Below are 23745 nucleotides of genomic sequence, written 5' to 3'. Positions count from 1 at the left end.
GGGAGCTACTTGAGTAGGAAAGGTTCCTTGCTGCTGAACTGATCCCTCTAGCTCATGGAAGGGACAGGGAGGAAGCAGAGCTAGCCTGCGCATCCTTGCTCTCCTTCACTGCATGAGGGATTTGGAATGCCTGAATATGGTTTTGGTCTCTTGTGCTTATCAAGCTCATCATACAAAGCTGACATTAGGAATTGAATCCACGCATGTTAGGGAGTCTAATTTGAAGACCCATGCATATTGCCCAATCCCTCTCCGCGGCAATAAAGGGGCGTCTCTGAATGTGTGCATTTCAAAGAGGCTAATGTGCCATCCTCCTATCCGTTACAGCAGGACAAATATCTTAATTCCCATGCTGCACCCAGGGCAGGGGACATGTTCAAAAGGTCTGTGTGTGAGGGAGGGCAGTCTTATGTACAGGAACTCTGCGTAAAGGGGGTGTCCAGGCCCCGTAGCTTCTCTCTTTCAAGCATCTGTACATGTACAAGTTGCAGCTCCTGAAGACATCATTTGAAATATCATGTTAAGGAGCACTTTTTATAACTGGATGGACTTCGCTATACACCTGTGTGCCTGTACGTGTGTATGACTCAAGACCATTTCTTTTCCCCCTCCTGCAGCAGAGTGATTGGTGACTGCTGTCAGAGAGCCTAGTGGTAGGAACTGGGCCAGGCAGTGCTTTGCTCCTTCTCCCTCTCCTTTCGCTGAGTGTAGACTTTAGTTTGGGATGCTTCCTAAGGCGATACCATTTACTTGAGCTTCATTACAGCATCCACTCTTTACATTGTTATTAACGACTGTTTCCTGCATTAAAAACGTACACAAATGCACAGCAGCATTATGCAAATTGCTTGTTTTTAAACTGTAAATATTGAATTAAATTAAGAGTGAATCGTGGGAAGGTCATATAGCCTCACCTTCCCTATTTGATGAGAATTTGTTTAGTCAGGCAATAGGTTCTTTTATCTAAACAGAGGATGAAGCTAGCCTTTTACTTTGTAAAAACTAATTAAAACTATCTTAACTTGCATGGGTGTACAGTAAATTAATTGTCATTAAATAGGAATCTGAATGTCCTACCATTCATCATGCCAAAGAAACTCCTTTCTTCCTTGTCAGAATTTTAGATGAGAAAAGGAAAAACAAAACAATTAGCAAGAAGCCAAGATTAAGATGCTAAAAACAGCAACGAGAATACCCATGTTTGCATTTCATAGCTAAGTTCTACAATCAGTGCTGTGCAGTGCTGTCTTACAAGTCAGATGCATTCTGCTTCATTTTGTCAAGAAAAATTGCATTTGGTAGTTTTCCTAATTATATGTTTTCAGATTACTGTGAGGCAGCCTCTTGGATACTCCCTGCTGATCTTGGATAACCCCTGTTGAACACCAAAATTAGGATTGTGAGTGCCTCGTGGCAGAGACTGGTCTCTTTTTGATGCTCCAGATATGTAAATTAGTATTAGTAATCTTCTTTAAGAATGTTCCAGGTGCCCATACATAAATCTGTCTGTCCTGAGCTGCTTCATCATTGTGGACAGGAAAGATAACCGGAAGAAATCTGAGAGGGGCCAGACGCACAGTCCTCTTGGAACATCATTAAGGGACAACACCACAGTGAACAAGAAGTTTATTTTGCAACACCATCAGCCAGGACACTGTCATCAGCTACCCACTGCCGCCTTAACTCTTTGCATGCTGAAAATTTGAGCTCTAGCTGCCAGGAAAAAGTTTCCTTTTCTACTACAGTGGTACCTCGGGTTAAGTACTTAATTCGTTCTGGAGGTCCATTCTTAACCTGAAACTGTTCTTAACCTGAAGCACCACTTTAGCTAATGGGGCCTCCTGCTGCCGCCGCGCCGCCGGAGCGCAATTTCTGTTCTTATCCTGAAGCAAAGTTCTTAACCCGAGTTACTATTTCTGGGTCTGTAACCTGAAGCGTATGTAACCCGAGGTACCACTGTATAGCAGGAAAAGTGTGTAAAGATAAAGAAAGGTGAAGCAAAGGCAGATAATGACAAAGACAGAAATTTTGGCTGGCATTAACCCAGCCAACCATCAACTTACCCTTCTTAATAGCCTCTGATTAAGAAGAGGAGGAGGAGGCAAAGGTCTGAGGTCGGGGTCTGAAGCAACAGCAAAGATGGATGCTGAGGCCAAGGGAAGGGAAGGTAGAGGGAAAATCAGTTGGCAATGGAAGACAGTTGGTGTAGTGCCTGGTACTTGTTACCAGTAATAGTAACAAGTGGTACCTGCAACAAAACGTTGCAGTGTTATTTCTGGCACTTCAACCCGGAACCTCAGCATTTTATATCACTATAGTAAGGTGTGTAAGGGTGTGTGTTGCTTTAAGGGTGTGTGTTGCTATATAGTGCTAGGGGTGGGTGAGTTTTTTTAACCTTGTGACACACTTCCACCAAACATTTAAGTTCAGCATACTTTCGTATAATCAATTCCAATATAATCATCTTATGGTCCACCAACCATGAACACATAGTATAATCTGTTAGGAGCTTGAGCAGGCCCATTTCCATTCTTCCTGCCCCCCCCCCAATTTTCCATTCTGCTCCCCAAACTAATCCCGTATCATTCTGTATCTTAGCTGTTCTCAGTTGTATAGTTAAAACTTACCTGGTTTATGATTCCTTTAGAACCTCTCTGTCTTTCTCGGTTCAACAGCCGCCACCATTCCTTAAGTCCTTGGACCTCAATGTTGCTTCTTCGGCTAGGTGTGTTTTTTAAATAAAAAACCCCCAAATCTTTAAATTTATATAGTCTTGCATGCTTCTGCATGTGTAGTGTTCCCGCTGAGCATGCTAGGACCACTGATGAATTTTTGGTTGGCCCCAGTTCATTTCCAGGCTTATAATCCATGCTGTAGGGAAGAATAATGCCAGCAGCCTTCATGCCTAGGATGGGACAGATCAATCTCTCCAACTTTTTATCAAGAAAATTGTTATTTTGTGAGAGGTTTACCCCAGATGCTTGGTGCAACTCCTAGCCCAGAAGTCAAAGGTCCCTTACAAATGCTTCCTAGTTCACATGGAACTCATCTAGTTATATTTACAATAGGAAGCATTTATTTTAGGGTTAAGGTCAATATGCTTAAATGAACTATGCATTTTAAACACATACACCCTCCCGATTTCTGTATTAATACCATTCCAAAATAATACATACCTGATTGAAACAAAATGTAGCATCACCCCTAAGAATGCTCAGAGCCCTGAACGTCTGGTGTTCAGTGAAGTAGGAAGCCAGTGTGGTCTAGTGGTTAGAGAGTGTCAGACTATGACCTGGGAGAGCAGGGTTCGAATCCCCACTCTGCCATGAAGCTCACTGGGCAGTCACTCACTCTCAGCCTAACCTACCTCTCAGGGTTATTGTGAGGATAAAAGGGGGGGGAACTGTGTGCCCCCCTTGGGTCCCTTGAAGGAAGGGTGGGATGTAAATGCATTAAATAAATTGGCATCAGACATGATCACCCTGCTGCCACTGGAGACTGTTGCTCTCGCTGGCACTGCATGGCGGTGTTGGCGGTGTTGGTCTTCCTCGTTTGTTGACTAATTAAAAAGAAACTATATAAATGTCACTTTTGCACTTCTTTGTGTCCTCAATTAGATGGCCTTTAGTTGTAAGCTTTAATAAGTTTTTAAATCCAAGGCAAATAAAAAGCACCGCCATTCTCAAGTATCAAAGCGCTGTATTGAATTGAAGTAGCAGGCAGGCACACAGTAACCGCCAGGCCTGTAAAACAGAGATGAAAAAGGTTAAATTATAAGGAGCCTGAGGAATAAAAAAATCTTTACATTCACTTTTAAATGCTGACTCGTCAACGCGGTATCCGGAGCAAGATTGGAACAACATGGAGGCCTGCTGGTTATACAGATGTAGAAGAAGCAAGACGAGAACCACAGTCCAGATGGCAGATAACTGACACTCTTGTTGGCAGTCTTATCTGTGGGGTTACGGCCAAAGAGAGTCCCAAAATGAAGCGCAGATGGGAACGTAACTAGAGATCAGATCATGTAGTGATAGAAGCAATAAAGCAAGCATTCAAATACCAAGTTTAAGACTTTGAACAAATGCACAGCAGGGGGAGATGAGGAGACTCAGCACTTTGTTGGTGCCCTGTCATGTTTATGCAATCGCCGCCCCACAGTCTTCTTGGTCCAGACATCATTGGAGGCAGCATACTGGGCTGGGGGGGGGGCGTTATGTGTTCCAACCAATAGGACTAGTCTTCTTTTCTTGAGGATAGGAAAAGAGTAGTATTAGTAGAAATACTAGTGAAGAGTGGAAAAAGTAGAACATTAAAGTGGGGACTTTGAATCCCTTGAATGAAAAGGATTACCAAGGTGGTTGGTAGAATAGATATGCCACATTGGGCGTGTCAGCCAAATGTAAATGCAGACCCTCAAGGGTTAACCGCATCCTTTAATCTTCCCCACCGAACTGAACATAAAATCCCTTGGCTGGATCATAACCTGCATTTATTAGTGGAAAGGGAATTCCACTGTAGTTGCTCTGAGAACTTCCAAGCTTTAATTTTAAAAACCTGCAAAATACTTTCATATCCACTTTTCAAGTGGTGGATAATAAAATACCAGAGGTATTGTACAAATTGTGTAATGAAGCCTTACAGCTGATAAGCCCAGTCACGTGAATAAATAGTGAAAGAGCTGTTCACAATCAATGAAAGAGCTGGTGTAAAAATAGTGTTTAAAGCAGGGCTAAAAAATGCCAGATCTGGGGCAGTGAATGTGCCCCTCCAGGAGACTCTGTTAGACTCCCAGGACTCGCCATAGGTCATGCCTTGTCACCAGCCCTACTCTGCTCCCTCTCTGAGTGATTCTGCCTGACTGGAATGTGTCACTGGACTGAGATAATGCAGATGGGGATGAGGGGGGAGCCGGGCAAGGAATGGTCTCAAGAAGCAGCCAATCTTTCAACCAACAGAATGCTGCTGATTCATAGTAAAGTTTGAAGGAATGGTCAGAGCCAGTGTGGTGTAGTGGTTAAGAGCGATAGTCACGTAATCTGGGAAACCGGGTTCGTGTCTCCACTCCTCCACATGCAGCTGCTGGGTGACCTTGGGCCAGTCACACTTCTGTGAAGTCTCTCAGCCCCACTCACCTCACAGAGTGTTTGTTGTGGGGGAGGAAGGGAAAGGAGAATGTTAGCCACTTTGAGACTCCTGAAGGGGAGTGAAAGGCGGGATATCAAATCCAAACTCCTCCTCCTCCTCCTCCTCCTCCTCTTCTTCTTCTTCTTCTTCTTCTTCTTCTTCTTCTTCTTCTTCTGGCTTTTGTGTGGCTGGAATGAAGCAAACACACCCATTGCTTTGCTTGCTGTGACTGTTTCCATCCCTGCTATGTTGGGCCTGGAAAACTGCCCATGCCCTTGGGCTGAAAAAGGTCCCCAGTCCATTTGGACTTGGCCATGGCTTTGGGAAAATCACTGTCCCAGCGTGTTGCTGGGCAACTTTAAAACCACTGTGAGCTCCTGGGAGCAAAGGTGAGACAGATATGTCCTAAATGCTTTCAAAACGATATTATTTTATTCACGCTTATCTTGAATTCAGCATTGTTCAAACAGAAATTATGAACCAACTGAAAACAGAATCTTGATCTCCATTTGTGTTTTAGAAGTCCTTGTTGGCTTTTTTCATTAATGTGGTAGGGCTTTGGGTTCGCCGGTAGCTCAGATTTGAACCACTCCGTCTCCTTGCTTCTAGTGAATTAATGATGTGAATGTCTAAGCAGCCATCAGATTCATAAATCACCAGAAATGAGAAGGATAACACATAAAAGTCTTTTCCTTTTGTTTAGCAATTTATCATTTTGCTTGCACATTAATAAACAGAGCTCCCCTGAGGTAAGCAATGGAAAGATAAATTTTTCTTCCTAATTTTCTTAAATCGTAGCCAGTAGATCATAAGTGGAAAGAGTGGGCTTGTCAAAAGCACGTCGTACTGCTGTGGCGACTCTTTACATCCATAGCCAGTAGTAATAAATAAAGAGGCTCAGGTACTTGGGTAGATAATTGTTTTTGTTTACATAACAGGCGCCAGGTTTCCAAGTCCCAGGCTGCCATCTAGACCAAGCCGAAAGCGAACACTGTCCCTATCACCTCTGTCTGATCATAGCTTTGACCTTCAGACCATGATCCGGACATCTCCAAACTCCTTGGTCACAATTCTCAACAATTCCCGTAGCAGTTCTTCAGCAAGTGGTTCCTACGGCCATTTATCTGCAAGTGCAATAAGGTAAGGGCTGACAACATACAGGGATGATTGATGTATATAAATCGTGCAAGAGTGAAACGCCTTATTTGGTGTTTTAGATACTTTTATTAACTACTGTTTATCGTGTCCCATCAAAAGGAAATTAAATTAAAATTTCTAAATGAAGTTGCAGTTTTGAAAAGCTGATTTCTGAGGTGCATTTAGTATAGCACAGCTTTCCAGAAAAACAAAAGACCCACAGCAAGCAAATGTGTTTGGATAAAATGCTTTGGGTACAACTTTTGAAGAGCATTCTAGTTGTGCAACACATTTCTGGTTATGTTTGCATGGATGCATGTGGCCCTCGGTTGAACAGCGTGTACCACTTACTAACTGCTTTGGAGGTCGTAGTTTTGGTGAAACATAAGGATGTTGGGAGGCTGCTGGATTTGAAAGGTTAGACTTGATCTGCAAAACCCACTAAAATCACCTGTTGCAATGGCCTGGTTATCACATAGAGCTAAACCGTGTGTGTGTGTGTGTGTGTGTGTGTGTGTGTGTGTGTGTGTGTGTAATGTATCCCTCTTGTTTTAAATTGTTCTATTGCACAATTTCATAACAAATTTTAAAAATGGGGTGGAAGAAATAAACTGCTCTTTCCAATTCTTTTGCTCTTTAGTTTCCTTGGAGGAAATTCCAAAAGGGCTGTTCTGAAATTCAGCCCCAAAATTATTTCAGTTTGGAATCTTTGCTGGAAATATGGTACAGCATAATATGTTGTAGAATCTGGTTAGGATAGATTCAATAACCATCTGTAAATAACCATCCATAGATTATGGTTAATCTAAATATGTCCTGTACTTGACCATATGCTCATTTAATATTGTTAAGCTACAACCTTTATGCATGATCCTCATGTTTTGATTCAGGTAGGTAGCCTTGTTGGTCTGACGCAGTTGAAATAAAAAAATATTAAAAATTGTCCAGTGGCACCTTAGAGACCAACTAAGTTTGTTCTAGGTATAAGCTTTTGTGTGCATGCAGACATCTTTTGATACTCTGAAACAGAAGTCACCAGACTCTTATATATAGTGGGAGGGAGAGTGGGGTTTTTCTCAGAAGGATAGTAGGAGATGGGTGATTGACTCAATGGGTATGGTAAACCTGTTGACGACTGCAATTAGTCCTACAGAAAAAAGCAAGGGATAGTATGCAGATGACCAAAAATAGCTTTAGCATATGTAATGAGACAAGAATCCAATATCTCTGTTCAGGCCAGGTCTCTCCATAGTTTTCAGTTTAGTAATAAGTTGTAATTCAGCAACTTCTCTTTCAAGTCTATTTCTGAAATTGTTTTGTAATAAGACAGCTGCTTTGAGATCCTGTATTGAATGTCCTGGGATATTGAAGTGTTCTCCTACTGGCTTCTCTGTCTTGTGATTCCTGATGTCAGATTTATTGATTTGTTGGATGTGTGGATGATTTGTGTGTCTTCATTCTTTCTATCTGAAAAGTGAAGGATTTCCACATGCTTATGTCATGTGTGTCAGTCCAGGTGAAATTTACACACATCCCCTTTGCATATTGCACAGGCAGTGTGAGCTAAGATTTTGCATGAGTCAACACATGTTCTGTTGACTTTTTTGGGGTAGACCTAAAACCATTCTCAAGGTAAAGATACACACGACACATGGAACCAACCTCACTGTGTTTAATTCCAATGTACTTTTCCTCTCTAGGATCAAGCTCTGAAAATAACCATCACTTTTTTCTTATATCTTGACCCATTTTGGGCTACCTGAGCAGAAATGTGACATTAATAAGGTTTTGTTAATTGCAGGCTGATTTTTGCAAGATCTAGTTTCTTTCACTTTGCTTCTTGGCTCAGATTAAGCTAAACAAAGTTGGGAAGAGATTAAGCAGTTGGGGGCCAAGAGGTTGAGGCAAGTTTAAACAGCAGGAGGAAGGACTAGAACACTCACTCCTGAAGGGCTTGGATTCAGGGAAAGAAAAACCAACTTGGTCTGCTTTGCTTTCCTAATCTGCTGTTTATAAGAGGGGCATTGCTACAATTGACTTGTGATATTGACTGACTCGATTTACATGAAGAAATTAGTTTACCTTTCTTGGATATTTTTATTCTAGAAAACCATGAAGCTGAGGGGCAGCTTCCTATTGCAAGAGCATAGGCCCAAGTCCTTTGCTATGTTTCTCAGGCTTATGCCCTTCACTGGAATCCCAGTGAAACCAATGGGACTTACTCTCAAGTAAATGGGTTTAGCACACAAGGTGTTGCTCATGGATAACTGAGTTGTTCCTAAATGTGAAAAACTACAAAAATAAAATAAAATAAAATGATGAATTACCAGATGAATTCTTTCAGTAACTGTGGTTTTTTTAAATGTCATTTGATCTATATGCACTTAATGTGTAGCAATGCATAGTTGGAATAAGATTCAAAAATGATACCAAAAAATCAAATTGTCGCAACTATAAAAAGGACTGTGGGAGTTGGACACACACACAGAGAGAGACCCTATCATGTGTTAGTATACTGTGCATGTATAGGAAAGCTGATAGGAAATTGGGCCACTTTTAATGAATTGCACCAATTTCTAACTTCTTGAGGTGTGGATGGCACAAGGACTTCTGTAACTATAAATGTTGCATTAAAAATATCAGATAATAATAAACCTTTCTGCATCCCATTGCTACAGTGATGCAGTAAGCCATACTGGCAAAATTCTCTTCTGTGCAATCCTTAAAAGTACGTCAGCCCTCTGAATCTGATTTGGCAACCATACCAAAGGGTGCAGATCCACACTTAACTGGGCAATGTAGTGGCTTAATAAAATGTCAGTTTCATTTCCCAGAAGATGGAAAAAGCAACAAGGGAACCGTCTATCTAGGAGCTAAAGGACTGTCACATGGAAGATGGAACGAGCTTATTTTTCCTGCTCCGGAGGGTAGGCCCAAACATTGGCTTTAAGTTACAAGAAAGGAGATTCTGGCTAAACATCAGGAAGGACAGTGGAATGGACTTCCTTGGAAGGTGGTGGACTCTCCTTCACTGAAGGTTTTTAAGCAGATGTTGGATGACTATCTGTCATGGGTGCTTTAGTTGAGATTCCTGCATTGCAAGGCGTTGGACTAGAGGACCTTTGGGGTCCCTTCCAACTCTACAGTTCCATGGAAATCTTGTGGGGAATATTGAACAGCAACAAACCAATTTCATCTTTTCATTCCTATTCTGATAACGGAAGCTCAGATTTGCCATGTTAGGTTTGAGTGGGAAAGGGTGGGTCACACGTTAGAGAAGGGTGGCTCATCACAGTATTACAGTAGGATGGGCACATACATTTCTTAATTTATGCCTTTAATGAGTTATTTATAATCCTGAACAATATTTATATGCCATAGAGCTCCAAGTAATGGGCTTTCCCCTAATTATTCCTATCCCCCAGTGGCGTAGCGTGGGGGGTGCAGGGGGGGCCGGCCGCACCGGGCGCAACATCTGGGGGTTAGGGTTAGGGGGCGCAAATCCACGGGTTAGGGGGCGCAAATCCACAGGTTAGGGGGCGCAAATTACTTGCCTTGCCCCGGGTGCTGACAACCCACGCTACGCCACTGCTATCCCCCCCCCCCATTTTGGGTTGAAATGTTGCTGAGCCCAAAAGTATTTGGTTGCACTTGTACTAACATTGAAAACAGTAGTTTTCCATGGGCTCTTTGAATTCTCCTTGTACATTTTCTTTCAAATCTTCCATACCAGATGGAGCTATGCAAAAAAGGCCCGCCCCCCGACTTTTAAGGCTTTAGAAAGTCTTGCATTCCCTCAGCTACCCAAGAAGCAACAGGTCAGCAAAACTTCTGAGACATGGGGGGCAAGAGACTGTGAAAGTCATTGCTGTGTGATTTGTATTGCTTTTCAGCAAAGGTTTCCACTCATTGAATATGCAAAATTTTACACAAGCTCTATATATTTAGTAATACTTTGCCCTAGAAATAAGGAATGCAAAATATATAAACAGACAGAAGGGCTGGATTAAGTTATTGTAGCCATTTAAAAATACAAAGAGCATAAAAAAGAACCAGATGTCTCTCAGCATCAGATCCCCCCATAAGCCTTAAATAATGCCATATCAACCCATTGTTTTTGTTCATTTGAAGATTTGAGATTTCATAGATGCTCCAAACCAAGCTTCATGAGATGAATTCTGTGTATAGGTTGACCTGTGCATTGCACTTCGCACGTGTGAATGCTCTCCTGGTTATTCAAATGGAGGATCATTCAAAGTGTCATCCCCTGTCCGAGTGTGACAGATCTCAAAAGAGCTGTGATATGTGAACCTTCTGACTGTGTGTCTCAACTGCAGGTGGCCAGTGATGATCACCAGCAGTGATGTTTGCTCAGCCTAATACAATATGATGCTATGTCTGCCTGGTGGATAAGGCACCCAGAAAGAGCATGCGATGTCCCCCACCAGAGATACTGACCCTCCCCTAACACCCCAACAAAATTCCATTAGAGCATTACAAATTTTGAAAACACTCTTTGTATAAGAGCATACCAATATACAAATAAATAAAAAGCAGCAATTAAATATATCAGCATGCAATAAACCATATTTGCAGATCAGACCAAGTGAGCAGTACAGTCGTACCTTGGAAGTCAAACGGAATCCGTTCCAGAGGTCCGTTCAACTTCCAAAACATTCGGAAACCAAAGTGCAGCTTCTGAAGCCAATTGGATGTTGTTGAATGTTCAGCTTCCACAAATAGTTTGCAAACTGGAACAGTCACTTCCAGGTTTGTGGTGTTTGGGAGCCAAAACATTTGAGAACTAAGCTGTTCAAAAACCAAGGTATGACTGTATTGTTAAGCCAAGCCAAATCCTACAATAAATTAAATTTAACCACCAAAACTTAATTATAAAAAGCCCAAGTTAACAGGGCATGCTTTACCTGTCTCCCAGTGAAAGTTGTCAGCTAGAACAACCAAAGTGGCTTCTGTTCTAAAACTAGTCTGAAAGTCAGATTAGAATACCGTAGGTCTAAATACTCAATGTTATCTAGCAACTTGCTGAGTAAGGAAAGAAAATCAACAGAGAAAACTGGCATGGCGTCACCACCAACTCCTTCAGGGAGGCAGGGAAAACTAATAAAAGTGCTTCTGTCATTTCAAAATTATAATCTCTAAAAACCTCTGCTTTAAGGAGATTCTAGTGGTTATAATTTGGAAATGGCGAAAGTTCATCCGTCTTCAATACTGCACCAACAACCTGTGTTAACAATGGTTTATGTATAGCAATGCTCTTTTTCAGGAAGAGAAATACAGTTTGTTATAAAAGATAAAATAAAACAGATAATGGGTAAGCACTGGTGGAAATTGTAAAGAAACCATTATTGCCTCTTATTCAGTAAGAAAACTAAAACTACAATGGAAGTGCAATGAAAGGCAAATTTAAATAAAGTAGAAAACATCAACTTCATCCAATGGAAGTTAGCTAAAGAACACTTAAGACTTCAGGAGTAAAAATATTCTGAGTGTTAAACACAGTGCAAACATGATGAGTCAAGAGTACACAATTTTGGTTAATAGTTCAGTAGGAGACTGCCAGCATAAATATTGCATATATAATAGAACAAAGCACATTTCAGAGCTATATATTAAATATATCAATGCTCTGCAGAATGCCCCTAAATAAATTTGTTGAAATGAAACAAATGTTACAAACTGGTAGGCATTTGTCAAATGAAGCAGCTGAATAAAACAAGGCATGTATCTAAAAACACAAAGAAATAACATTTATCCAACTAGAACCTCTGCTTGGCTGATGCTGCCGTGGCATTTGGAAAACTATTAGACCAGAATTCAGCAGGATGGGCAGATGAAACAAAACATTATGATGCTGATCCCGGTTTAACGTTTTGCTGCATGTAAGCATCTAAGCTTTTGAGGAATGAAATTTTGTGCACAGTTATGTACCCACTGGCATTGGTTCAAAAACCTGCACAAATACTGTCATGTGTCCTTGGGCCCCTTGGAGTTGGGTTTCTCAGACAACACACCCCCCCCCAACAAAAACCCATGCTATGTGGGATCTTCTTTTGCAACTAAGAGAGCAGAGAGGAAGTCAGAAGTAAGACAACTAAGCTCTCAGATACATGTTATAGAGTTCTCGTGTACAACTGAAATTCAAAAGACTTCAAACTATATGGTGGTGGTTTGCCACCTAAATTTAAAAATAAATGTTAATTTAAATAAATTGCAACTTATCAAGGAGAATTTGGTGAGGGAAACCTGAACAATTTATCAAAGGATATAAAAATGCCATGGCAGTTTGCATCCAAGAAAACTTTCTACCCAACCTTACTATGCTGTAGAAATTGGAGTGAATGACTGAGACATGAAAATCAGAGAGAGGTTCTTCATTTCCAACAGCCATATCTTATGGATCTTTTTTGACTCTCTCACAGTTTTCTTAAAACCGGAGCTTGTATATCTGTTATGGACTGTTTTGACAAATGTGCACGAAAGAGAATACTGTATATCTTAACAATTAACGACAGCTGTTTTGAGGTAAATTCCACAACTGTGACCAGCAACAATGTGACCTACTTAGGAGGACAGCCACAAAATAGCCACAATGTTTGGTTTTGATTATAAGGTCTGCTTTTCTTCTTCTTGAAGTCAGTTCCATAAAATATGATGCCCTCATGTAATCGAAATGTAATTTGCTGACCTGTTTTACCTCCAGTTTTAAAATTTTAGAGAATGGGGATTAGAGGCAAAGAAGGTTGCAGCCGTAGGAGCAGAGAGTTCACGGGAAATGAAAAAAGGAATAAAATATAAAGCCAGTCCACGCTGGCACATTCCTTCTGAAATCTGTTATAATATTGGAAATGGAATAAAAAACTGAGTTGTTGTTTTTCGTTAAAGCCTTCTAATCCTTGAACACAAACACATTAATGGTGTTCTCCCTTAGCTTTTTAAACCCCTGGTCTATTCCTCTTCTTGCAGAGTTTTAGAAACACACTGTAAAATGTGAAACAAACATAACAACAGATTAATAAGGGTGTGTGTGTGTTTGCCTTCCTGGTTTTGCCGTACATAGAACTCCTCGGCAATCCAACAGAATTAGGCCCATAGAGAACAATAGGCACCTAACTCTTCTCTAGCGCATATTACCTGGAGTGTTCATGTTGTGAAAGAGCAGCATAAATTATGAGACAGAGCCTCCATGAAAATCCCCAGTTCTGTGGAGCCCCGTTCTTGCATTTTGGGGGGGTCTGTTTCCACCCCCTCCCCCAACCCCCCCCCCTTTTTAGGGAGAAAAAAACTTGAGTGAAGAAGTTCTCTGGTCAATGGGGCATTTGGTCTATTGTAGCAGACCACCCTGGGGCACAAGCGTCTGTAGGCACTTCATTCCAAAAGAAAGAAGAGAGAAAACACAAATTTGCATATACTCAGCCATTGAATTTTTTTTCTTATTCGAAACCCCCTCAATATGGTACATGAGGTGAGCCTGGCATTTCAAATCCATTTGTGTTATAAGCATAAACGGCTCTAATTCTCAGGTTTTCCACAAGAAACTCTGGGAATTGAAATGGGCTGTGTGTGAAATACACTTTTTGCTAGCTAGTCAAGACTGGACAGGTTTATTTACTATCACCTTCTCTTGCTATACAGATGTGAGTGGTCTTTACAGCTGGGCCAATGCTGTATGGGTACTGGCCATAGAAATCACTGTATCTGGACTAGCCCTATGGATAATGGCTTTGCAGTTCAGTTCTGCATTGCTGACCTGCAGGCCCTCTTTGCTCCTTAGCATCAAGTTCAAGTTTTCAAGTTTTATTGCGGCCAAAGCCAGTGACACTAAACACCACAAGATCAAACAACAAGAAATCAACAACAACCTCAGAAAAGAAAAAAGGTTACACAAGGGAACTTCGCAGTGTGCTATTCAACAGAAGAGATTTATGCTTCCTAATTACTAAAGTGCAAAATTTAGCCACCTCATATGATACTGAGCTTGAGGAATCTTCCAGGAGAAATTTTCGAAGAATTTCGGGGGAGGATCCCAAATAATATTGAAGGGGTATAAATTTTGATAGAAGCAGTAAAATAAGTTGAACTCGTTCTTCACTATAAAATTCGCAAAATAGAAGAATGTGTGTGACAGATTCTACCTTATTAGACATACAAGAGCAGAGACGCGCATGCATTGGAACCCGCGTGAATTTGCCGTACAGCACTGCTGAGGGCATTGTCTCAAAGCGGGCTCTAGAGAAAGCCCATCTATAGGCTTCGTTAGTGATGTTAGTTAAGGGGCAGCTGCAAAATTAGGCCAAGCTTTTAAACATCTATACGTCTCCGGGAGTAGGGTGCCTTCTTGTTGTAATTCGATATCATAAAGTCTCTGAGTGATAATTGCTTTTGCCTTGTTCAGAGTTCCAATAAAAAGATTTTAAGGGTTTAAACCCTTAGCATCAGACAACAGCACCCTACAGAAACATGCTCTTACGCGCATGAGTGTAGCCAGTGGAATGCCTTCAGAGGTTACGTGTGCCCAACTCTCATCAGCCCATCCAGCATGGCCAGCAGTCAGGGATGGTGGGAGTTGTACTCCAAAAACATGGGCTGCCTGGTCTATGTAGATATATTGTTTTTGTTGTTATTTTATTAAATTTATTACCTTCCCTTCACCAGCGGGTCCCAGGGCGAGTTACAACAATTTAAAATTCAGTATTAAATACCAATTGGGGTTTAAACACAGAGGTTTGCAGCCATAAGGCTGCAGTGTTAGCTTGCTTAAGGAATAAGTCACATTGATCTTGGTGGGATTTATTTCTGAGTGAGCAAGTTCGGGATCCCACTGCATATTGTTGCATTCCATTTTACACCTGAGAAAAACTATGCCTGCCTCCCGTTATGACTTGTAGGAATATTGCAAGTTAGTCATTTCTGCAAAAGCAAAGAGAAAGTACAATAACAAAAATGGTTTGCTCAGTATTTTTTAAGAGTAGATTGAAACCTGCCTGTACTAAAATTTGGAAAAGCTGTAGGAAAAGGCAAACTGTTCAATAACAGCTATTTATTGCAATAACAAACTTTAGATAAAGAAAAAGAATGGATGACATGGTGTTTTACAGTAGTTTTATTGATAATCTTGCAGTGTTATGTTCCTCTGTGTGAAGCAATTTCTTTAATCTTGGCTCATGGTCCACTCTTTCATATGTCTCTAGATCTTATTACAAGGGGGAGAGAAAATCAATTGGTTAAATGTGTTTTGAACACCATGCTTGTCATATCACTCATTTGTTTGCAAAGATGGAAAGCTCAGACCATCCAGAATGTCACCTAAAGAATTTCTATCAGTGCCGTTTGGTTGCAGAAACTGATGGATTAACCTCTTTCCCCTCTGAAATTAGTGATCAATGAGCCTCAATGTAGAAATATTCCGGTGGGAAAGCCCTGCTCCCCCTCCCAGTTAAGCAACAATAAATGTCTATTAAAGCCCATTATGCATGCTAATACCTGTCATCACTTCATTACTCTACTGTATTTCCCAGAGTATGCTCTAGCCTAAACAGCCATGCTCTGGCAAAATGGTGCTGGGAAACCGCTCTCTAGGTCTTGTGATGTAGAAATGAATAGATTGGATCAAAGTCTCTGAAGAATATAATGGAGCATTGCAAGTTTTGCCAGTGGCTTACCATCAAAATTAAGATCCAATGGTCTTTTTTTAATTTAATAAATTACTCTAATTTATTTAATTACCTACAAAAATGTGCACACGTATCATATTTTCAGGAATCAAAGTGCATTGTAGTGTCAGTGGTGGGTTTAATGCAAATTTAGAGTCTGCCATCATAATTATTGCTATGATTAAGCACATTAGCTGAAAGCATTATTCTGAAATAGGTGAAAGAATTTGAATTCCTTCTAAAGAACAATTCTCACTCCTGACTATGCACTTTTGTACAATTGACTACAGCTCATAAAGAGGTGGCGAGAGGAGGTTCGATGCGAATAAGTTACTGTTATTGCTGTGAAGATCTCCCAGTTGTAATAGTTTGCCAATTTAAAAATACCAGGGAAATTTTTAGAAGCCTTTGAGGAACTTCCTTTTCATTCCACATTGTATCCTTTTAATAAAAGGAGGCAGAAATGTCCCCCAAACAGTAATTGTTCACTGTAAGAGTCAGGGGGAAATTGGTAATAATATTCAGTTATTGCAGCCCCTTAGTCCTTGCCTATGTTCCCTGTAAGCAACCATGAATGATTACAGCACGACTTAGCTAAGGTAGCCTCTATGGGTGATTGATAGGACATTAATCAAAAGATGCATATCAGCTTCAGAATTTGTTCACAAGCTTTCTTCTAATAGCTGATTTCATGTTCACTGAGCTCTATGCCAGTTTGTTCAATTTATTCTTCAGTGTACAAGCCATTCATCACGGAACACAATGATTTCTCTCTCTCTCTCACACACACACACACACACACACACTCCCTTTCAGAAACCTGAGATTGGAGTGGTACAACTACTCTCTTTGGTTCATTAATATACTATACAAACTCATGCATGCCTATGTTCTATCCTTTTAACCCTCTTGTACTTGTAAAAAAAACACCACTAATATGATTTTAGGGACAAATAGATCCAAATTAAGTCATTTAAAAAACAAAGAAATACATACATTACATTTTTTAAAAAAATAATTCCCCCAAGGAGGTCAGGGGGCATGCACACCCACCCACACGTAGTCTACCCACCCACAACAAGACGGTAGAGAGGATCAAATGCAACTGTTGAAAAAGCAAGGAGTAAAATAATACAGTTGCACAGACAGAGTTGGTTCCCAGCATGTTTTTAGGGAAATCGGATGTTTCCTACTGAAATTGTTTGGGACTCCTTTTCTGCTTGTTTCTATCCTGTCAGATGGGTCAGGCAGTGGGAAATGGTGACTTTTGCAAAATTATCCAATGAGCCCCATGACTAAGCGGGGATTTGAACCCGGTTATTCTCCATGCTAGTCACTGCAACACACAGTCTCTCAAGGAGATGTATTTTGCAGTGATTCCAGTTTAATATGAAAATAGGAAACTTGACCGTTGCTTTCTATAATACAGCAGCACAGCTACATACAGATGGTATCGGAAGTCTGTCATCACTTGCAGTCTTAAATGCTGCGGAACAGGAATGGGGAATCTGTGGCCCTCCAAATATTGTTGGATTCCAGCTATCATCCCCCATCAGCATGGCCAGTGGCCCTGAATGCGGGAGTTGTAACCTGAAAGGCTACAGGTTCTCCATCCCTGCTACCCTCCTTTGTAGGAGAATACACACTGTATGAAGTAAACCAGGTTATTCTGCATATTTTTCATACTCCAGACATTTGGGCAAGATGGCACCGAGGTAGGATGTGCTTATCAGATGACATTGTTGGGGGAAGAAAGGAGGTCATGCACACAAATGTAAGATTTTAATTTCCCCTCAGAGAGGAAAGTCTTTTTTATTTAGGGAATATTAATTTGGTCTGGAATAACAGAGTGCCCATAGCAGAAAGTGTTCAGGCTTTATTCTAGTTGAGGAAATCATGCATGTCCAGTATATGGAGGGACCATTATTGTATATTGGATGTTTGAATAAATGAAATCATAACCTTGCCTCAAACCATGGACATGAATCCAGAGATAGAGGCCTATTTCTTTTGGCTTAATAGAATCAAAAATTCGGTAGAGAAGCAGCAGGTAATCTAGCACTCCTTGTATGACCCACCTTCTCCTAAATTCTGCTGCAGGAATAAGATCCCTTTATTGGTATTTAAGTCCCTTTAATTCTAGTAAGACTCTGAGCTCCGCATGCAGCTGTTGTGGTGGTGAACTGACCTTCTGCCTTGCTCAGGTCCTTCTTCTGTCTCCCAACCCCAAATGCGTAGCAGCCCATCAAGGCTGAGAGGAGTAGAACTTGCTTGGCTGACTGCATCCTCAGCCAAACACGCTGCACTGAAATCCTACAAACGTTCACTGGAACTTGTCCCACTGCATTTAATGAGGCTGACATGGTGAAAATTGTGTTTAGGACTGTGACCTTAGTAGAAGAGGGAGAAATGTAACTGTATTCAGTTATCATAGCGGTCATTGTGGAGAGAGGAGAGAGAGGGATGGCGTGAATGGAGGGAGGTGAAGGAGCATCAGAGCAATTGGCAGTTGTCCCGTCAATAATTAGTTGCCAAAAATCAGTATTATCCATCAGGATCAAAGCTACATTGTTCTTGATATTGAATAACTTATTTGTGCTTAATACTTGACATATATAGTGTTTTTGTATATATGTTTGCATCTACCAAAAGAGTGTCATTCAGCAGCCAAACTATATTTCGTCATGAAACTAGGTAAACAAATGTCATATTTCAGTTAAAACATCATGATATGCATGAGCCTCTTTCTTGGTGCACTGCAGTTAAACCCAGGGAGTTTTTAATTAACTACATTTTTCCTGTTTCGTCCAAACTGGGAAGCTGTGGTTTCATGGGTGGAATCTATACACACATATAAAATAGTGTTCTGAAAATGCTTTTTAAAAAAGCATCTTTAAAAATACATTGAATTTTCCATAAGACTCACCGCCGCCATCTAGTGTCACATTGTATAATGCACTTAAAGCAGACTTGAAATGTTTTATTTGCAGCTGTATAGCTGAGTCCATGGTTTGGAACTAATGATCCTCAACCATGTTTTGAAGTTGCCAAAATGTCACGTGTCTTTGCTTGATTCTGTGGCTAATTTTACTTACTCCCCTTTCCCTCCCTCGCAATGCAGCCCTGCTCTGAGTTTCGCATACCCTCCCACCCCAGTATCCCTTCAACAGATGCATCAGCAAATCCTCAGTCGTCAGCAGAGCCTGGGCTCAGCCTTCGGACACAGCCCCCCACTTATCCATCCTGCGCCAACCTTTCCTACGCAGAGGCCTATTCCTGGCATTCCTAGCGTCTTGAATCCTGTCCAGATCAGTTCAGGTCCATCGGAATCCACACAGGTAAGGGAATATAGAAGAGAAGGTTTGGCACACTGCTAATTTGTTTGGGTCTTTTTTGTAAGCCAACCACATTGTCATGTTAGCGATTAATCACCACAGCCACTGAGCAGATTGGCTAACAAGTACCTTGGGGCAGCAGTATATGCAATCTTTTATTATAAATTACCCAGAGTGTATCATGGTTTCAGATTGATAGAGTGCTTTCCATCCCTTATAAATATTTCAGTTTCTGTGTTTTGGATCTGACAGTTTTAGAATGTTCAAGCAAAGGGTGCAGGAAGCGGTAATAAGCTAAAGTAAAATGAGTACAATTCATATCCCACAGAAGTTAGTGGCAAAACTCCCCCTGCTGATCCTGGTTTGTAAGCAAAGCGGCCACGTACAAGACGCCTGGCTAACAGGGCAATTTAACTTGTGTATATGAAAACCTCACCTATGGGCCTTGCGGTTTGGGAAATACACAAAACTAATGCACACCTCTAAGACACACACATGCCCACACCTGTATGTCTATATACCTGTGTGTGTGTATACACATACCCCCCCAAGACATGTTATCATCTGATTAAATCATCTGTAGTTTATAAAATTTATGCTATAATAAATTTGTTGGTCTTTAAGGTGCTATGAGACTTGGTTGTTTTTGCTAAAGAGGCAAATATTCTGGAAATTGTCCAAATAAAGCTGCTCAGAAAGGTCTGCTTGTATCTGTTTGAAATCATGTATTTGTATCTTTTGGGACGTAAATCTGTACAGCAGAGCAAACCCACGAGCGAGTCTGCAGTGAGCAGCACAGGTGACCCGATGCATAACAAGCGTTCAAAGATAAAACCAGATGACGACCTCCCCAGCCCAGGTGCAGGAAGCATGCAGGTAAATCAACGAGGGTCCACAAATGCCCTTTTTCTCTTAGCTATTCATCATCCACAAATTATTGGCACATTTTGGCTCTGAGGCTATGGCCTCAATGTACATACCGTGTACCTGTCCCTAATCCTGGGGTGTTAGGGGAGGAGTAGTATGGGGGGGGGCGAAAATCATGCTTCTTCTGGTGTAGCTTGTCCACCGTTGGTCCCCACCCTGCACTCATCTTTCACCTGTGACTCCTAGAAGCTGTCAGAATGCAACAGCGACCACACCCCGGGAACAGCTAAACCTAGTGAGGGTCATCAATGGGTCTCAAACCTTGGTGAGTTAGGGACTTCCCCTGCATGCAAAAACAAGCTCTGGCAGATTGAGCAGATGAGACCAATAGTGGGTTCAGTGGTCAAGAAGGTGATTTCTGCACATGCTGTAGATGGAAGTGAGGGTCAGATGGGGCTCGTCAACCTGGGAAGGTAGCCCAGCTAGGAAAACTCTGATCCTAAACCTCCACTGCCTTGTGGGATATCTTTGGGAGAAGAAAAGGCTGAAGAGTAAACGCAAACCTGGAGTGGAGTCCCTAAGGCAGTTGGATGGTGCCTTGTGCACCTCCTTCTGGCAACTCCTGCAGCCAAGCTGCTGTCAAATGTATTTTCCTTTCCCTCCTGCTTTTCTTTTGGACCACATCAACAAGGTCGGGGGAGGGGGTCTTGTCGCCTGGGCAGCCCAGCACCTCTAAACACGCTGCCCAGGCTTTGTAATCACAATATCCATACATACATCAATAAACTCAAACCCCGCTCTTACCAGAGCATTGACCTCCTCCCACCCCTCTTCCTGACTTCCATATATATTTACTTTAATCTTAGTATTTCTATAACCACTTTTTTACCTTCTCTCTTATTTTTATATTTCCCCTTGTTAAATGTAAATCAGTTCCTTATAATGTCATTACAAAACATTTCAACTCAAAGCTACAAACGTTTTCAGATGTTTACAATACTCTTTCATATATAATATAAATTTGCTCCAGTCCTTTTGAAACAGTTCATCATGCCGATTCCGGATCTTCCCCGTCAGCTTTGCTAACTCAATGTATTTCTCTGTCTAAGAAGAGTTGAATGCTGAAGTTTTACACCCTGGTGCATAACAGTCCATAATACTAGAATGATATAAAATGACTGCTGTACTTTTGTGTGGCTGCATATATGTGTGCAATCATGAATCACTACAATAAGTCTTCTTGTTTTCATTGTTAGAAAGGAAGGACCAAAAAAATGTATAGGTAAGGAAACTCCAAAGTTGCTCAGTCATGGTAAAATGAACATCTGCTGTGGAAAGGTTGCAGTTTCCAGGTAGTTCAGAGGCCATGACTCAGAGGATGTCATCCATTTTTGACCAGCCACCTGAACACCATACTGCCTGGCCAACACCTGCATTTTGCTGATGATTGTTGACCACCGTTCTTATGGCACCTGTGCCTGAGAGGACTGCTCTGTTTAAAATTGTGGCTTGATTTATAGTTCTCCCAGTCAATCAGGCTTAGACTGGTTAACAGCATCTCCATATTCCACTGGTTTCCCAAACAATTCTGTCTTTTGCCATCCTCATTTCACAAGTTGAGAACTTAGGCTTTGCACCTATGGCAGACAGGACCTTAGCCAAAAGTCTTAGAAGCAAATGGAAAGTCCATAGGACACAGCAGAGCCATATATCTTCGGGTTTTCTCAAAATAGTTAGGGAGCACATGACACAGCTTTGCAGAAATTGTCCATTTCTCATTCTTTGCTTTACAAGATTAACTCTGGGCTTTGGGGTTTTGCTGAAAGGCAGTGAATGAGGTTTCCTTCCCACACCCTTCTGGTACTTTTGAAGCTAGGGGATTCTGCCCCTCTTTCTTACACCCTTTCCCTCTTCTCCTCATCCCCACTCCCCCAGGAGCCACCTGAAGGCATGACGCTAGTTAAAGAAGAAGGGGACAAAGATGAAAGCAAGCAGGAGCCTGAAGTGGTCTACGAGACAAACTGCCACTGGGAAGGCTGTTCGCGAGAGTTTGACACGCAGGAGCAGCTAGTGCATGTAAGTTAATGGCATTCAGGAGCTGGTTTTGAAAAGTATGTGACCTTTTCTGCAGGGGCAGGTTCTGTGACCCTTTGCTGAGTCAAGTTTCTTTGCAAACAGCATTGCGGGCTGGAGAGGAGTTTGAGTTTCTGCGAATAAAGCAAAACTCTGAGCTATAGCGTTTGACCTGTTCAGTCAGCTAAAGCTTAGTGTAAAATTCAATAAAGTCTTCAATAGAGAGTGTAATGGCTCTGATCCTGTAAGCCACAAAATACTATTTTGAATCAGAGGCTTTGATAGTTATTGAGTAATAGTAAGCTGGACATGAGTTATTATTAACCTCTTGCCAAGTTTGATTCCCCTCCCTTTCAAATGGGACTGTAACAATAGAAAGGGGAGACTGAGAAACGCCCCCCCCCCAACCCTAAAGGATTTGTGGTGCATTTTATGTATCAATTTTCTGTTGTGTGTGTAAGCTGAAGTGGATTACTTGGTAGAATAAGAGTACATTGTGTTATTGTAGTTCCCTTGGATGAAGGCAAAACCCTATAGCATTAGTGGCAGGAGAGTTAATACTAGCTACTTAAAAGTAAATATGTATTAATGCAGTGTTTCCCAACCTTTTTTGGGCAAAGGCACACTTGTTTGATGAAAAAAATCTCGAGGCACACCACCATTACAGCCCCGTGACGTCAGCGCGCAGCGTCACGCCGGGAGGGACGCACGAAAGTGAAAGTTTCAATTTTTTCCCCTCCCCCTTGCCGGGGAACCTCCAAGCTTTGGGGGTGGGGGGGGAGGAGGCAGCAAAGCGAGGGACTGAGGGACGGCGGCAGCTGAGGCGGCGGCGGCTGTTGTGGTGGTGGCGGCGATAGCGGGTGGAGGAGGGGGCGGCGGCGGGGCCGAGGTGGCCGGCGGCGGCGGGGGAGGCGGCGGCGGGTGGAGCAGGAGGGCGGCCGAGGCCGGTGAGGGAGTAGGGTTGCTTGAGGAGCCGTCGCCGGGAGTTGCTGCTGCTGTTGTTGCTGCTGCTGCCCGGACATGCCGGCCTCCTCCTCGTCCGCTGTCTCGCGCTCCTCCCTTTTGCGCGCGCTGCCCCGCCGCCGCCCCATTGGCCGGGTCCTGTCAGCTGATCCTGTGTTATTTCCTGTGTGTGTGTGTGAGGGGAGAATGGTGAGAGAAACCTCGGCACCACCACCGCGGAGCCGCCCCCAGCTCGACGCGGATCCTCGCCGCCGCCGCCCCGCCTCTCGCCGCCCGACTCGCCCGCCTCCCTCCCACGGCACACCAGCCAACGTCTCGCGGCACACTAGTGTGCAGCGGAACACCGGTTGGGAAACACTGTATTAATGAATCTTATTGTTTCTGCTTTCTTAACATACCTCCTATGATATCTACAATACAAGTGACATCCAAAAGTATGTAAAAGATGAAATTCACACTTGAAAGTTGACAACCCAGGTGTTTCTTTAAAAAAATGTTCAAACACAATTTCCCCACTTTAGCCAACTGTCACTGTTCACTACTGTGTCTCTGGGTTTTTGAACGCTCAGCAAGCA

General features: G+C 42.1%; 1 protein-coding gene across 6 annotated transcripts in view; it reads left to right on the top strand.

Moving 5' to 3' along the window:
- Window positions 1-23745, top strand: part of GLI3 (GLI family zinc finger 3) — a 238411-nt gene that overhangs the window by 165327 nt on the left and 49339 nt on the right. For 4 of the 6 annotated variants that reach the window (XM_083468758.1, XM_083468759.1, XM_083468760.1 and 1 more), the window contains 4 exons: window positions 6063-6264; window positions 19054-19270; window positions 20027-20143; window positions 22070-22210. In XM_083468758.1, coding sequence (XP_083324884.1) covers window positions 6063-6264; window positions 19054-19270; window positions 20027-20143; window positions 22070-22210 — 677 coding nt within the window. The remainder of the gene's footprint in view (window positions 1-6062; window positions 6265-19053; window positions 19271-20026; window positions 20144-22069; window positions 22211-23745) is intronic. The other 2 variants (XM_083468761.1, XM_083468762.1) reach the window with 1 other exon arrangement.

This window comes from Podarcis liolepis (assembly GCF_965112155.1).
Source record: "Podarcis liolepis genome assembly, chromosome: 12".
NCBI lineage: Eukaryota > Metazoa > Chordata > Lepidosauria > Squamata > Lacertidae > Podarcis > Podarcis liolepis.
The sequence above is the reverse complement of the archived record's forward strand: the minus strand, read 5'-3'. Positions and strand labels throughout refer to the sequence as shown.